Source organism: Mixophyes fleayi, chromosome 1 (genome assembly GCF_038048845.1).
Source record: "Mixophyes fleayi isolate aMixFle1 chromosome 1, aMixFle1.hap1, whole genome shotgun sequence".
NCBI lineage: Eukaryota > Metazoa > Chordata > Amphibia > Anura > Limnodynastidae > Mixophyes > Mixophyes fleayi.
This window is the reverse complement of record NC_134402.1, coordinates 367,059,686-367,076,513: the sequence shown is the minus strand read 5'-3', so window position 1 is coordinate 367,076,513 and position 16,828 is coordinate 367,059,686. Positions and strand designations below refer to the sequence as shown.

General features: G+C 38.7%; 1 protein-coding gene across 1 annotated transcript; it reads right to left on the bottom strand.

Annotated features, from left to right (window-relative positions):
• Window positions 1-8,010: 8,010 nt before the first annotated feature.
• On the bottom strand, window positions 8,011-16,797 carry HINT1 (histidine triad nucleotide binding protein 1). Its single transcript, XM_075178744.1, has 3 exons — window positions 16,644-16,797; window positions 10,218-10,322; window positions 8,011-8,326 (listed from the first exon to the last, which is right to left on the bottom strand). The coding sequence occupies exons 1-3, from the start codon at window positions 16,752-16,754 to the stop codon at window positions 8,162-8,164; spliced, it is 381 nt and encodes a 126-aa protein (XP_075034845.1). The 5' UTR covers window positions 16,755-16,797; the 3' UTR covers window positions 8,011-8,161.
• Window positions 16,798-16,828: the final 31 nt, after the last annotated feature.

The window sequence follows — 16,828 nt, the reverse complement described above, 5'->3', positions numbered from 1 at the left end:
TAGGCAATCCACCTTCCCTTCAAACACACTGGCAACGCTGCACGCATCACTGTTATGTGCATGTGGCTCCCCATAAAGCAGACCAGCATGAAGAGGGACATAACTAATTGCAGTCGGGAAAGTTGGCAGTCTCTATCCTACCTACTCTTGCAGCATTCGCTACCTGTTGATGTCTTAAGCTCAGTGGATCCTGGAATGTTGGGGTCCTGTTTGGAAAAGGCGTAGAACACTATTCACCTCCTGGTAAGGTAAGCAACTTATAAACACTCTGGGCCCCTAACCAGTTGCTTTATTAAATTAATAGTATTCATATTTAATAAATAAGTCTATTTCTCCTAATCACTCCCAACATTACATTATAAGCACGCCACTACATCAATAACTGGATCAGCAAATTATATAGCCTGTAAGCAGGGCCGTACTGAGGCTAAAAGCAGCCCTGGCATTGAATTGGCACAGACCCACCTGCTGTGGGCTCCATACAAAATTTTGTTGCATGCTGATGAGTGGTGCAGTGCGACATGAAGCATTGCCACAAACATATGTATCACACTTGGAGCTCCTCAAAAGATCATGGGAGGAGCGGCGGCGCATGTCATTTAATTACATTAGTGCCGACAGCGATGCATCTGCAAAGCAATGTAAATCAGTGACAGCAGAGCCCGGCGAGAGAGAGGCAGCTCCGGCTCGGTGTCCCCTGGCCCTTCTGGCATTTTCCAGAAGTGTCATATGGCCTCCAGGCTTGATTGTAAGAAAACATCTGTGAAATACTAATACAAATGGATTTTGCAACAAAAAAAATAGCATTTCCTTACTATGCCCCGTTGCAATTTGTTCTTGTTCTATTTATTCAGCACAATAAGTGAATCAAACACTCTATAAAAAGAGAAAAGAATAAATACCAAACGGTCAGTGACTCTCGCTATAGCCTGTTCAGCAAACTAAACCATGTGGAATGTAAAATTGTCCATAATTTAGAATTTGACATAACCACTTCTTAGGGGTAATTTATTATTATTTTTTTACCCACAAACATTCAATAAAACTAATAACAATGCTGCCAATTTAAGAACAGTAATGAACGAGGCCTATTTGGTTCACTAAGCATTGTATGTTGGCATTTTTATTATTACAGTAGCATGTTTGGAAAAATGTCAGTTTTTTAAGGGAACATTTTTGAAATGGTCTTGAAGCTCGGTATAATGCGGTGCTTATCCATTTTCACTATAGTCGATTCCTAATTATAGTTTAACTTTAGAACAAGTAAATCTTCTTTTTGACATTAATATATGTTAAAATCTGTGCATTAGGGCTCATAACCACTGTATTTTAAATGTGTTTTACAAGCAGTTTTAATGTTTGTAATAAAACACATGTAAACGTGTCTGACACCAGAAATAATTGTTTATAGCGTTAGCATAACCATTGGCTTTATTAGTTGCATTGCGTTCCATTACGTTAGTGTCTTTCTTAACTCTATCTGTTATTGTTAATTTTTAGCATTTGCCATATTTATTAGCATCAGAAAGCTACAGTGATCTTTAAAACATTAGTAAAACACATAGCGATCTTGTTTGCACTTGAAATGCGTTTTTATTATCTTTAAAAATGCAATGCAAGTAATACACAAGTGAGCATGAAGCCTTACCAAGCTGAATAATATACATGAAATAACTGAAGTGTTATACTTAACTAAATATGTTCCCATGCCCTCTGTCACTGCTCTGCTGCAGAATACCATGTTAGAGTGGAGGACAGACATAGTGACGACTAGCAGACATGGGCGGCCAGTGATCTCATAATAGATGAAAAAATTGCAGGGTCTGATGATCCAATAGGTTGACTAGGCTGCAGCCCAGGGCATAAGGCTTTTGGGTGGGATGCACATTTTTTGGGGGTTCAAAATTGGGAGAGCTAGAGGATAAGCGAGTAGAAGAGACAAGGATGGCGACAGGCACAGGCATGACAGACCCCTCCCCTTGTTCACCCTCTGTAGGTCTTGCTCATGCCTCAGTTCTGCTATGCAGTTCTTATATTAATGAAATCAGTGAAAAAGTTTGCAGTGACCCTTTCAAAACGTCAAGTAGAGGATACTACCGGTGTGCGAAGCATCTGGCATGGCTGCACTTTAATGTCTCTCAGTGGCTGGGCACATAAACGTTAAATATCCAATCCCTCCTAACTCCTACTAATTGCTTGCAAAAAAAACAGCATCTGCTGTGGAAAGGATTCAAGGAGCTAGATATACCAATTCCATCAAGCAGAGATTTATACTTTAACCGGAATCTAGTCCGATTAATCGGACACAAGTGGGGAGACGCTCCCGCCACAGGAGATATTGTGGGCTCATTGACCAATATGTATTGAACAATGATCAGTTACTTCCTCTGCCTTGTTAGTCTCATCGCGCGAGTGACTAGTCGTTCATTTTGTTTGTTTGCAGCAGATTGAGCACAAGACATCAGGCTCATCTCCCATGGAGCTCCCATGAAGCTCTATTGCAGTATCTACTGCTTGCTGGCGCTCTCCTCATGGAACAACTACATTTTGCCATATATTGCTGGTTCACATTGTATTGGTGTGATCCATAGAGGGTCTCAGAAACCCTAAGCCCGTCCTTGCCGTAGAGTGGGAAAAGTTAATTCCACCATTCTGTCCTGTCACTCTGTTACCAAGCACAAGATGGTGGGCTCGGGGCTGGAGCATCATACCAGAGAGCCTTCTCCGAGTCGAGATAGATTGTCAGCCTGACAGATAAACAGACCAGCTCCTTGGCCTCCTGTTTTGGTCATCTTGGTTCCTGCCCGATACAAGTAATGGAGCATTACCACTCCTACACAATGACCAACACTCAGACCGCATATCAGATGTAAGGGTATTATATTCCGGAACAGAACAGCTTCCTAACCAGTTGATTGATTCCCAAACTGATCCAATACATATTACAAGAGATCAACTATAAAGGATTTTCCAATTGAAAAATTCAGAATCCTGTTCAAACTCCTGACCACCACGTACAAGGCCCTCTGCCAGTCTACTGCCCCCTATATCTCTAACTTCCTCTCCATTCACACTCCTGCCCGCTCCCTGCGCTCGGCAAATGACCGTCGCCTCTCCTCCACCCTGGTCACCTCATCCCACTCCAGAATCCAGGACTTTTCCCGTGCAGCCCCCCTTCACTGGAACGACCTCCCCGCTCCATCCGTCTCTCTCCCAATCTAAGCTCCTTCAAACGGGCACTGAAAACCCACCTGTTCCTTAAAGCCTACCATCCTTCCTCCTAACCCGTCCCTATTCTGCCCCTTACACGTCAACTGGCTCCCTTTGTGCTTGAGTTTTGTTCACCCTCCCTTAGGATGTAAGCTCATTTGAGCAGGGCCCTCTTCCCTCCTGTCTCCATACCTGTTCTTCTGCTCCGTCTGTACTGCATCAGCCTGCCTGGAGCCTCTGAAGTTTTGGTATTTATTGTTTACTGTTCAGTTATGTCTCACCCTGTATAGTCTACTGTTTGTACTGTGTACGGTGCTGCGGAACTCTTGTGGCGCCTAACAAATAAAGGATAATAATAATTGAGAAACAGGGTTCGGAATTTCGAGGTTGAAAACAACCTAGAGGAGTTCCTCTGCTGTAAGACAATCGTGGTGCATGAGGAAGAAATCTTAGGATTAAGTCTATGACATTTTACTTAGGGATAATTATATACCTATTACACTCACCCTAATATATATTTTATTATTGCCCATGTTTTTCTCAATTTCTCATCGGAGCTCTTAACTGATACTACTGTTGGTTTAAATTTGAAAACATATTATTTTCTCTACGCATGAGTAACAGTATTTACTTACATCTCAACATAGTTTAAAATTTCTAGGCTGCTTCTATTCTATTACCATTGAGGGCAAAGTAGTGTTATATATGTGATGATTTGTCCAGTAATATCCTATATAATTCATTAAGGCAATACCACCACCTAGTGGACTAATGTGAAACTTGCAGGGATAACGACTATTTCAGCACTCTCTCGATCTAAATCCACAGATGTAGCCATTTTATAACACAAAAACCTACAATACACACTAGGAGACAGCATAGCAGACCCTGAGTGCCAATTTATTATTCTGGATACGCATACAAAATATACTTTGGTCATTCTTTATGCACCGAACGATAATGCCCAGGATTTTTTTTTATCAACATTTGATAACTTCTTGCTGGTAGAGTGAATGCTCATCTTGTACTGGGAGGGGACTTCAACACAGTGGGTGACCCTTTTCTGGACAAACAGCCACCAGCCCAGAATCCACATTCCAAAACATGGAAACAAATCCATATTTTATAAACGAATCATCACATTACTGATCCGTGGAGATTAATCAACCTGACTTACTATAAATTGTACATTGGTCAGCCTGATGAAGAATCCATAAAAAATTATAAACTTAGTTCTTTAACAAGCAAAACAAACTTTAGATTTCTCAAAACAGAAATATTATAGGTGGGGGGATAAAACGGGTAGACTGCTGGGCACAATGTCCAAGGCAGCTACACCAAAACATTTTATAACGGTAACCAAAGACCCAACCTCCCTTAGGTTGAGCACAAAGTCTAATGATATAGTGGCGCATTTTCAACTATACTATTCCGCCTTATTTGAAGATCGCCCAATACACAAAGATGTATAAAGGCGGATTCCACATGAAGCTAATCTTCCGAAATTAACTTTAGAGCAACAATAATTTTTGAATGTGGATATTACATTTGAGGAAGTCGTTCAGACCATTTCCAGTTTAAAATTACACAAAGGTCTTGGGCCGGATGTTCCCACGAGACAATTTTAAAATTCTTCAGTATAACATAATTTCCACCTTGTTAGAATATCAATCTACACAGACCACCCCCTTTTCCTCTTTCAATGAGGAACACACATTTTTACTCTTAAAACCCGATAAGACTTAATCTAGACATGAAGATTCTGACAAAGATTATGGCCAGCAGACTACATTCCTTGTTACCTGGTCTGCTAACGGATCACCAGTTGGGTTGTGTAACAGGTAGACATTCAGTGAAAGCAGTGAGGGCTGCAGGGGCGGTAACTTCATTTAATCAGCCCCAATCACAAAATATATTACTAAGTTTCAATAGAAATAAAACCTTTCATACAGTCTTATGGCCCCACATATTTAAAATTCTTAGATTTAGATGTTTTGGTCCTGTCTTTTGCGATTCAGTATTTCTACTTAAACCCCCGTACACTTCTTTGTTAATCATTGGACGTGAGAAAATAACTATAAGTAGAGGGACGAGGGAGAGGTGTCCCTCATCACCTGTTCTATTCAATTTAGCAACTGTTCCACTTTTCTGAATTCTTCAGTCATGGTCCACTTTTGTAGGAATAAGAGCAGGGAGCCAAGAAAAAAGCTCAGCATTTGCAGACGATGTCCTTCTTTATTTTGCCAATCCCTCCTCCTCATTGTCAGATATCTGAAATAAAATCTTAGAGTTTAGGTCCATATCAGATCTGTCCATTAATATGGTAAAGTCGATGGCTATGCTCTTAACTCCTAACATAACCTGTCCCTCATGGGCTCATGATTTTCCCCTACAATGGGCAAGGATATAAGTCACATATTTAGGAGTACAGACTCCCAAGAATCCTTTTTGACTCTACACATGTAATATCGCTCAGAGAATCAGAAAACTGGAAACGGAGCTGAGGGTGGAGTCTTCTCCTCCTTTCTTATACGGGTAGAGACAACCTCATTAAAATGATTATCAATTCATTATTTAGGAATTTTATATGGAACAAAAAAATGACCACTCATAAGAAAATTGCAGCAATCCAAATCTAATAGTGCCATTAATTTTCCAGATATTACATGTTACATTTATGCTGTAGCTCTTTGATATCTCAAAGACTGGATTCATAGACAAGATACATCAATTAACACAAATTTAGAACAACACATAAGTATGTCTTGTGTTGCAGCAAAAGTTCTGTCTAAATGCTCATAAATCAGTCTTTCTCCTATGAATCCAAAACCAGAATGTCATAGCATCCTATCCCTTTATCACTTGGAAAACCTGGCGGCTAAACTCAATCTCGCAGCTTAATAAAAACAGTAAAAAAAAAAACATTATCCTTTCGAGATGGGTCTGAAAAATATGAAATATTACGGACACCACCTATATGATTTTTGCAAGCACAAAATTATGTAAGTAAAATTGTTAGGGCATTTTCTTATCGAGACTGGAGAAGCTCGAGTGGGTTTTGCCAATCGACACCATTAAGTGTAAAGCTACATCTATACATTATAAGACACTACAGGAGGTAATCGATTATTATAAGGTAAGTTCACTCAGACCTACAATACTGAACTACTTGTTTTCCCTCTGACAAATCAAATCTTACTTCAGACATTATTCAAATTGCTAACTTCCAGAATATATGTAGAGATGTTCCTGAACATTGTTTTAGAATATCCCCACATAAAAGTTTCAAAATGAGCTTACTGCCAAATGACAACTGTCCTTGCTGTGCAGTTCCAGAGCAGATCTATATTGGGATGTCCAATAATTTGACGCTTTTGGCTATTGATCAAACAATACTCTGAAAGGTACTCAATAAATTATGTATCCTTTAACCCAGAGCTGGAAAAATTGGGGATATGAATCTGAAGGGGCGGATGGCACCTGTTACTAGCGATAAGCGCCGCTTGTAAAAAGACAATCCTCCAGCTTTGGCTTCAAATAGATAGTCCTTCAATATCATCATCATTTATTTATATAGCGCCACTAATTCCATAGCGCTGTACAGAGAACTCACTCACATCAGTCCCTGCCCCATTGGAGCTTACAGTCTAAATTCCCTAATATAGACACACACTCAGACAGAGAGAGGCAGAGACTAGTGTCAATTTTGATAGCAGCCAATTAACCTACCAGTACATTTTTGGAGTGTGGGAGGAACCTGGAGCACCCGGAGGAAACCCACGCAAACACAGGGAGAACATATACACTCCACACAGATAAGGTCATGGTCGGGAATCAAACTCATGACCCTAGTGCTGTGAGGCAGAAGTGCTAACCACTAGGCCAAACTAGCCTTTAAATTTAGAGTGAATTGGGTGGAGGCTAGTATGGAAAAGGAAACAAAAGTGGAAAAATATGTTGATACATGGGAGAGAGATATTGATTGCTTGCCACACACTATGTACATCTGCAATCTTTATGTCAATTTTATTGTAATATTGTGCGGTACTTTAATTTAATTAAAAAAAAAAGCAGAAGCCAAATGCAGATTTGAAAACATGGGAACATAAACAGTAGTGGGGGAGTGAAGGAAAACAGATTTTAAATTAAGGTCAAGTTTGCTTTTACCTACTGCATATTATCCTGGTATGGAAGGTGAGGGGGCGCTAAGAGTTTATTAGCCTAGGGCGGCCTAAACGGTTAATAAAGCCCCGAAAGATTGTAATCCCGGGTTTGTAACCAGTATCAGATATCACTACAGTAGAACAAAGTCCTAAATCTATGGGAGAAGCTTCAGCTGTCTAATGAAGTAGAGAAGTAATACTACACTTTGTAAAGATTTGCAGTGAAATGTCGGGAGAACTCTGGACATGCATTCTACCTTCATGGTTCATACCGGGACATTTGAATTTGGGGATTTAATGGTAGTTTAAATAATAATAAAAAAACTAAAAAGTTAACATAAGTATGTTTCATTATTATCAGGATTATATTGGACTATAAAAATGTAAATATGAATACACAGACTAATTATAACATATAGGTGCATTTTGAAATCTGTCTCACATAAAACCCCTGGTAAATGCAGACAAATAGAACAATTTAATAAATAAGATATAAACCACTGCAGATGCTACTAGAATCATAAGCACTTGGCTTATAAGGGCTCTTTTTATCTAAATATAAAATAAATAACAGAATTCTGCATTGGGAACTGCCACCTAATGGTAAATAAAATAATGTATTCAAATTCCACACAAATTGAAGAAACAAACTCATTTTATTTTTTATCTTCCATAGTCATATTCACTGTATTCTTGCCTGAACAGATGACAATATATTGGAGGATGATATTTAGAGAACGCACTTCATCCGACAGGACAGAATGAGGCTGCTATGTATGTAAGTGCTATTAGCCTGGAGGCCAGCCCAGCTGACGGCCGCCAAGAACATGCAGGTGAAGGTGGTACACAGACTGGCCACCATCTGGTCCCTCATTTACGACCAGCCGATAGCCCCTCGCCAGGCCCAAATCAGCAGCACATTTCTTGCCAACAATCATCAGATGTCCTAGTAACTGAAAACAGAAAAAAAAGAAGTTAAAATATTTGCTGTGTATTGTTTATATAGTAATACAAATATTTAGCAATACTGCATAAAGTGTCAAGAGTAATATTCTCCCCTAGACAGAGTGGAAGACTAGGGAGATTACAAGCCAATCCACACAAATCATGGGTGCTGCTATTCATCTGGTTAAACAGGGTGGGCGACTGTGGAACAATCATTTGGGAATGTAAAATGCTACAACTGTTAAAGATGACTGGGTGTACCTGAAGTGGTTCAACTGGCTTCATTAGTTCAGATTCCAATACAGCTCAGCCCATCAGTGAAATTCACTTCACCGCATTAAACCAGTACCCACTGAAACATTAAAACTCTCAATACGGTCTTAAAAAAAAAGATCATATGAACTTTTTGGAAAAACAAACTCAAAAACTTACCTTGAATTCCTTACTCTTTACTCATCCCAAATATCTCACTACCCTCCTCAATCTGCCTTCCTTGCTGCTCACGCTGCCTGATGCTCACTCCCATAAAAGAGTAGATCTCAATTGTGAGCCAACCGCCTCCATCCCCTCTGCAGTCACTTTAAAGCTGCAAACTGAAAGGTTCTGCCACTTACATGGTAATGCAGCTTTAAACTTTTACATAAATCAGGCAGCAATCATGTATGATAGTTGATAGAATGCAATAAATGTTGTAAAAAAAAAGTGGAATTTCTGCTTTTTAGAATTAGTAAAAATTCTGACCTATCTGCCCCAAATAGACAATTTTACATCTTTCACTGTTCTAAGAGGAACTGGAGCAAAAATATAGCCTCAAAGGTGAGGACAAATCTTTTGACAGCAATATTATTTTGACGGGCTTATTTACACAACAGGGTAAATAAGCCTAGGCAAGTATATATTTTATGCAGGTTGAAAGAAGAATGCTGATGTGTGACACCGTGTGCCTGATTTATTAAGGAACGCATACTAGAGCATGTCCAAATTTAACAAGGAGCAGATGTGAAGATACACATGATGTATGGGTGCATGTCCGTTCAGCTTTAGTAGACAAGACACTGCAGGCTACGTCCAATACATACGTGGAACAGAAACTCAAAAGAACGCACAGGGAAAAAAAATTCAATTAATGACAAAACATTAGTTATTTTTTCCATGAAATACATTTATTAGAATGTTATGTATGTCTACTGAACATAAAATAAATTTTTATAGTTGCTCCCGATTGCAAACACATCATAGCATGCATACACAGCCATCAATTGGCAATTAGACTAGACTTGTAATTGGAGCAAGAAATAAGTACCTTAAAGATTCCCAGAGCTTGAATCGAATGCTGCTGTGTGCGCTTTAGCTCAGCACGCCCTTACTGTATGTTGACTACGTGCATACGCCCCTTCCCCACCTCTTTCCTCCCTGGTATCGTAGGCTGTAGTAAGTGTTCTATGTGCTCAAAGGTGAATTGAATGGTGCTACGTTCTATGGTGTCTTGTCCGGTTCTGGGTATGTGCAGATTATACGCACACAATCGCTGTTTATGTCTCTTAATGAATCAGGCCATGTTTTAACCTTTAAAATACTTTTTTGTGGCTCAATTTGCTGTTTTTTCACAATCTAGTGATGTTTAATTTTTTTTTTTTAATCAGACCCTAGTTTTTAAAGCTTATTAGTTGACATTTTCGATTTTTTTTATATCCAACAGCTACATAGTATGATTTATATTTGTGTTTCTTTAAAGGAGTCATTTTTTCTTATCTGTTGGTTTCTGTTCTGCTCCTGGTTTATACAGAATACATCAAAGTAATTCTGTCCCTTTGCTATCTGCTCAGCTTGAGGCAATGTATCCCCAATAGGCTGAAAGAGATCAGCTATTCATCAATATGAAAACGAGGTTTCACTTACAGCGTCATCAGCAGGTTCTACTTCAGATAATTGGCTAATAGCTTTCTTAGGTACCACTAGGAAATGTGTTGGTGCTTGTGGAGCGACATCATGGAAAGCGATACACTAGAGAAGAAGAAAATAAAGACACATTAAATAATAAAACACACCTAGGGCGTTCAATGCACTTGTGATACTTCTGTGTTAAAGTGCACTCCATGAACTACAAAACAATAAAAAGAGTGGAGTTAAAACAAACCATTGTCTAGACAAGTTGAAAGAAAGGAAATATATAGGTGATAAGGGAAAGGGAAAGATCAACACTACATGTTGTGTTATTTTATTCTTGTAAATACATCCCGTGGAAAGTCTTTGTTTGTTCTTGGATGAGGAGATCATTGGTATGAGCGGACTACAACATTGTGCCAATGATCCAAGAAAGTCTTTATAAAAAACCTAGACCAAATTAACACAGACTACAGATTTCCAGAATTACTTATGTTTTTTTGCAATATAACAGTGACTCAGTCTGGAGTTACATTGCGTGCGTGTATATATATATATATATATATATATATATATATATTACAATTAACATTCCAAGCGGCCACATTTATTGTGTTCAACAAGTGCTGTGATTTCAGAGAAGTTGTGGTCACCAATCTCTATTTGTAACACTTAACAAGATTTACAACAATATCACCCATAAGGGTATGACTGAAATACATACATAGGAGTCTTCCCAATTATAAGATGCTACAGAATATACTGGTGCTTTATAAATAAATGTTAAATCATCATAACATCATCATTCTTCATTACAATGGAGGGTTCAAAGCTGCAATATGTTTATCCTTGTGTATGATTCAGAACAGAGATAAGCTCTTTCCCACCCCTTGTGATGATCTATCCATGCCCTTTATATATATTGTACCAATATTAATCTTGTGACATTTTATTTTTATTTTGCAAACATTTTTTGTTTTGGTGTGTGTGTTTTGGGACCTCTAACTCATCTTTGTATTATTTTTTTGGTGGGGAGGGGGATAAGAAAAATACACAATGTAAAAATAACTATAATAATAATGTAAAACTTGGGATATATATCTCTATATCTATATAATGCTCTTTATTGACACAAATGAAAACAAAAACACTGTATTCATACAAGTAGATTGCAAATCAGGAAACTGGAGTAAGGGGTTTCTATGCAACTAACGAACACCGCCACAATCTTAATCAATGATATATATACAAATCAGTACATTGGTTGCATATTTATATAATAATTTCCTCCTTAATAGATTCTGTGCAAAAACTAATGTAGCATATTTATGAATTATTTCATTATATCGATCCAAAAAAGGTCGGTATAATGAGAAGTGTCATCTTTAAGGTTTACCAATCTCACGTGTTCTCACATAGAGGGTGGAGACTCAGGCTAGCAGCAAATCATTATGAATCAGTGGCCTTCTTATTGGCTGCTAGACTGTCACTCACATACAGTAAGTACTGCAGAGCTCTTAGTCTCGCCAGAGTCATGGTCAAAGTCTCATCTCACAACACTAAGCTTAGAACCGCAGCGGGCATGTTGTTGCTTTTACCTGGCCGTCCCCGGGAGCCACCTCATAGGCAGCACAATTTTACTGGCTTCTAACTGCTGGAGAAATTTGTCAAATGCTTATAGTACAGCCAAAATATTATTGGCCATACTCACACTATATTACATAAGTAAGACATTCTCCTTTAACAGTGCTGGAAAAAAAATCTTAGCATGCATGTGTCTCTACATATTTTATATGATCTGCATAATCAGATTTAACCTATTCTGCTTTACACTTGTTACTTTCATATTCATTTGTGATTATATATTGCGTAGGCTTGATGTCCTTCTATATATAAATAACTGAAGTAACAAGTACTGTTTTTCCACAGTAGGGTCAACACTCAGAATATCCGTTCTCCCGCTGTCCACCTATTCATTAAAAGATCTTCTAATGCAAGTCAATTATGAATACGCCTAAAAAAAAGAATACTACTGGCCCTTAACTTCTATCAATCCCAATGGATGTACATCTTCTCTAGTCCCTTAAAAAGATCCTGCCGGAATTTAGATTTGACTGATTGGCTCGTGAATTCTACATTATTTTACCCACATCTGTTCTAAGTTTCTGTGAAGACTGGACCAGAAACACATTCTAAAAGTTCAACCATCTGCATATGCTGTTGATATTGATCAGCTGTATACCTGTCCAATAGTAATACCTTGGTGACAGAAAGTGGCACTATAAAAAGAAAGACTTGCTGTCTTATTGTAACCCCTATATTACAGTTGTCACCATCCCTCCGACTCCTCCCAAAAAAAAATCAGTATCTCCGACTGCTCCATGAGGTTTCAATAGCTCACAGGAAGCAGAGATCTTAAAATCTCTCTCTGCTTCCTGCTCTGTCACATTAAATTTCATTGTCGGATATATAAAGGTTAAGGGTTTTCTTCTGTATAGGTGCCCAATTATAGAGAAAAGTGAGTGTTTGCCATTTTCCTGGAGACCAGATTTGCCTGGTAAACTAGGCAGCACGGTGGCTTAGTGGTTAGCACTTCTGCCTCACAGGACCACTTTCAGGAGTTCAATTCCTGACCATGGCCTTATCTGTGTGGAGTTTTTATGTTCTCAAACTCCAAAAACATACTAGTAGGTTAACTGGCTGCTATCAAATCGACTATAGTCTCTCTGCCTCAGTGTGTGTATGTTTGAGAATTTTGACTGTAAGCTCCAATGGGGCAGGGACTGATGTGAGCGAGTTCTCTGTACAGCGCTGCGGAATTAGTGGTGCTTTACAAATAGCTGATGATGATGATAAACACAGAAGCAGGTGTATGCATTTGAAAATAACTAGTTTTTCAATGGGAGAACAAGGACCAAGAGACAGTTTTATCCGCAAACCAGCTTTTTGGAGAGAGAGAGATAGCAACTAGCCATGTAGCAAACCAGAAGAATCATCTGGACTCATCATTCAAATGAGGAAAAGCGGAGTGCGTGTCTGGCCTCCTGTGAAGTGCCAATATTAAACGTCTGCAACTCGGACACTGTCGTTATCCCCCATACAGTTATTACAATAAATACATTTATTATGTAAAAAATCGTTTACTACCAGTCTCTCCCCATGGTTATATTGTGTCTGTTATTTGGGCTGTCTATACATATAAAATACAGTCACAAAAGCAAAAAATATCAAACAGTATTACCTGTGTTTAGTGTTTTTTTTGTTTTCTATGAATCTATACTAGAATGTCATTATCACAATACATTTCAAATTATTGTTATCATGGGGGAATTTTTATCATCCAGCCCTAACTGTTCACATATACACTATACTCAGATGCCAAAACTTGGCCTAATCCAAATACAGTAATACATATGGTGTCAAACAGTGGACCCCTGGTACGTATGGGGAATAAACTTACATAGTCTACCATACTACTTTATACTAGCTGGAAGTTTGAGTGGTAGGCAGTATTCAGTAGGTATTTCAACTAATGATCTAAAGCATGGTTGTCCAACCCGCGGGCCGCATGCGGCCCAGCATGCCTGTAAATGTGGCCCAGCAGGAGTTTTGGTTGTGGCAAGGGGGCAGCGCTGAGAAAAAAAATCCTGCAAAAAAAAGAAGAAAATACTTACCTTGCGGTCACGTCAGCTGGCTCTCCGGCTCCCTCCCTGGTCTCCTCCTCCATGTGGCGCTCGCAGTGAATGTCGGGGGTGACGTCATCACACCCGACATCCATTGCGTAGCGCAGTACAGAGGAGTCACCCGCGTGAACTATCAGCAGCAGTGAAAGATTATCCAGTATCTTATTGTTGTTACTCTGAATTTGGACTTTCTGCACCATGCAATTATGAACTAGCTGTGTTCTCTGTATGTATCTAATATAAATATTAAGAGATGATTGTATTTTTAATATTTTAAATCATTTTAAATGTGCAGTGCTGAGTAGGGTGAAAATATCACCCACTGTTACCCTCATCAGAGGCTGCTCCATGAGCCATTTTTCCCGCCACCCTATCTTTAAATCTCTGTAGATTTCTATTAGTCCTCATGATGCTACCTATATCGGTGACCATTTCAAACTGGTCAATAAAAAAAATGATTCATGGGTGCAGAGAGAGAGGAAAAAAAGTTTTTGGCATTTAATTCTCCGAACCCCACTAAGGGGCAGATGCAGGTAAGTTAAATTTTAGCTGGTAATCATGATTCTGCAACAGGTTTCCTAACTCTTACTAACTTCATTTCCAAGTAAGTTTAATATGTTAACTATGTTTTCTATGGTTTTTTCGATGATCAGCTATCATTAGTGTTAGTGTATTTTATGTGCGGCCTGGGCCACATTGTCTTCCAATGTGGCCCAGGGAAGCTAAAAGGTTGGACACCCCTGATCTAAAGTATCCTAAATTATCTAGGATAGTGCATTGTCCCAGAGGGGCCAGGGGCCACATGCAGCTCTCCTTTAATTAACCCTCTATGGTACTTTTCATATTGATTCTCTTGTCATAGTACAATCACAGTCTATGCAGCAGGAGAGTCCATGATTTGATGGTGATGTCATCTTACCAGCTTGATTAGCCAGTCAAAGGTTAAAGACACACTCCAGCCACACAATAAAATGGTATGCAATCATCTTCTACTAATATCAGTTTTTAGTTAGATATTCCCCTCCCAGCAATTAAGTAAGGGTCATATATACACGTATCCTCTTCTATATTTACAATTTGAATGTACACCGATTGACTGGTACTGCAGTACCCAGACCTACATAAACAATTTATAATGATCTATGTATCCAATCATCAAGTTTTCTGCTCCTGGTACCATGGTGAACTTCATTCACCAGGTCGTCCAATTACTCACAGCCAGTAAACGCTGCCACCATGTCACCCACATGGGGGCAAATCTTGCCCACTGGATATATGAGAGAGCCCAGGACAGACATAATTTACCCTCAGGGAGTGAACCAAAGACCTTTCGTTGAGTGACTCCAGGGTGTTTATTTACTAAACTGCGAGTTTGAAAAAAAAAATGGAGATGTTGCCTATAGCAACCACTCAGATTCTACCTATCATTTTGTAGAATGTACTAAATAAATAAACAGAATCTGATTGGTTGCTATAGGCAACATCTAAAGTTTTTCAAACCCGCAGTTTAGTAAATATGCCCCCAGGAGTATGATCATTCCCTGGAATCACCTGAGAATATTGTTGCTCTCTAGCCTTTTTTTCAGATAGGAGTCAGACCCTGAGACAGCCATAAGAAAAAAGGTTAGAGTAATTAAAATATGGCTCTTACAATAGGCAAATAACAGTAAAACAAAAATAAAAAAATGGGAGTAAAGTAACAAAAAAATTGTGAATGAAAACATTCTTGGGGGGGGGGGGGGGAATTGTTTTGTTTTTTAGATATTGTTCTTAAATTGTATGTTTAATTAACATGTGGAGAAACATAGTGTAGTTGATAAACAATTATCAACTGCCATATAGTTGATAAACTACTTAACATCTTCTGATTGTCTTACGAGTGTCTGGTAGTATATGTTTATATTGTTTTGTTCATCTATTGAAGAAACAGTGAGTGTATTTTAATCAGCACCTGTTAGTCACTTTGTTTTTTTACTCTCCACCTTAAAAGGAGAAGATTAATTAAAACATGTAGCTCCCATCATAGGGAGACTAATAACAGTAAGGTAAAAATTAGAAAATGAGGGAAAGTCACAAAAAATATTGTAGATGCAAACCATGTTTTGTTTTTTTTTTCCATCAACATTTGCAGGTACACAGTGTACACTACAAAAAACACAGATAAGAGATTTAAATTCTATACCATGTCAACTTTCAGAAAACCTATGCTTTGGTATAGCAGTGGCTTTAATTAATTTTCACGTGCTATGGATGTTTACAAAAGTGTGAAAAACAATCATTTGAGGTATAAAAAGGCACTAGACAAACTTAGATGGACCACATCTGGGACCCTGGAAAACTTTTTACAAAAATTTGATTTGAATATTATTTATATTATTCTGCTGAATTACATATACTACTACTTTAGCCTTGCTACTGTTGCTTATGTATTTCTATATGTATATGCAGCTTGTGTAACATATTTGTTACCTTATTTATATGCACCAATAAAAAAAAGTCACCCACCAGCGCAAGAGTTAAACCTTGCCAGGTGTCAATGTGCATGTTAGGTCATCCCCATTGACTGGTGTTGGGTCTATTCCAACTTCTGTCATTGCACACTCATAAACGTCAGTGTCAATACTACATGCATGGGTTATTCCGCATATTACATGAGTCATGTAACACTATACAGCGCAGTGTGACCATGCTGCATTGCTGCACACTATCAGTACTATCTACCAGCATGTATCATGCACAGGATTGCACTGCTACGTACTTGATCGTCCTCATAGATTATATTAGCCGGGATTTCCTTACGGATAATTTTCCCGAATATGGTGTCACCACCGGCACGGGCTGTCTGTGCTTTGCTAATCTCATCCGCCATAGCTGCAGCCCTGATGACAGACAGAGCAGTGGGAGGAGCTTATGGCATGTCAGGCCTTCATAGGTCTGCGACAA

What these genes read in the sequence shown, in the direction of transcription:
- HINT1 (XM_075178744.1), bottom strand. Translation starts at nt 16,754, where the DNA reads ATGGCGGATGAGATTAGCAAAGCACAGACAGCCCGTGCCGGTGGTGAC. An exon ending in TAATCTATGAGGACGATCAA is followed by an intron (nt 10,323 to 16,643) that starts GTACGTAGCAGT and finishes CTTCTTCTCTAG; the next exon opens with TGTATCGCTTTCCATGATGT. An exon ending in TAGAACCTGCTGATGACGCT is followed by an intron (nt 8,327 to 10,217) that starts GTAAGTGAAACC and finishes TTCTGTTTTCAG; the next exon opens with TTACTAGGACATCTGATGAT.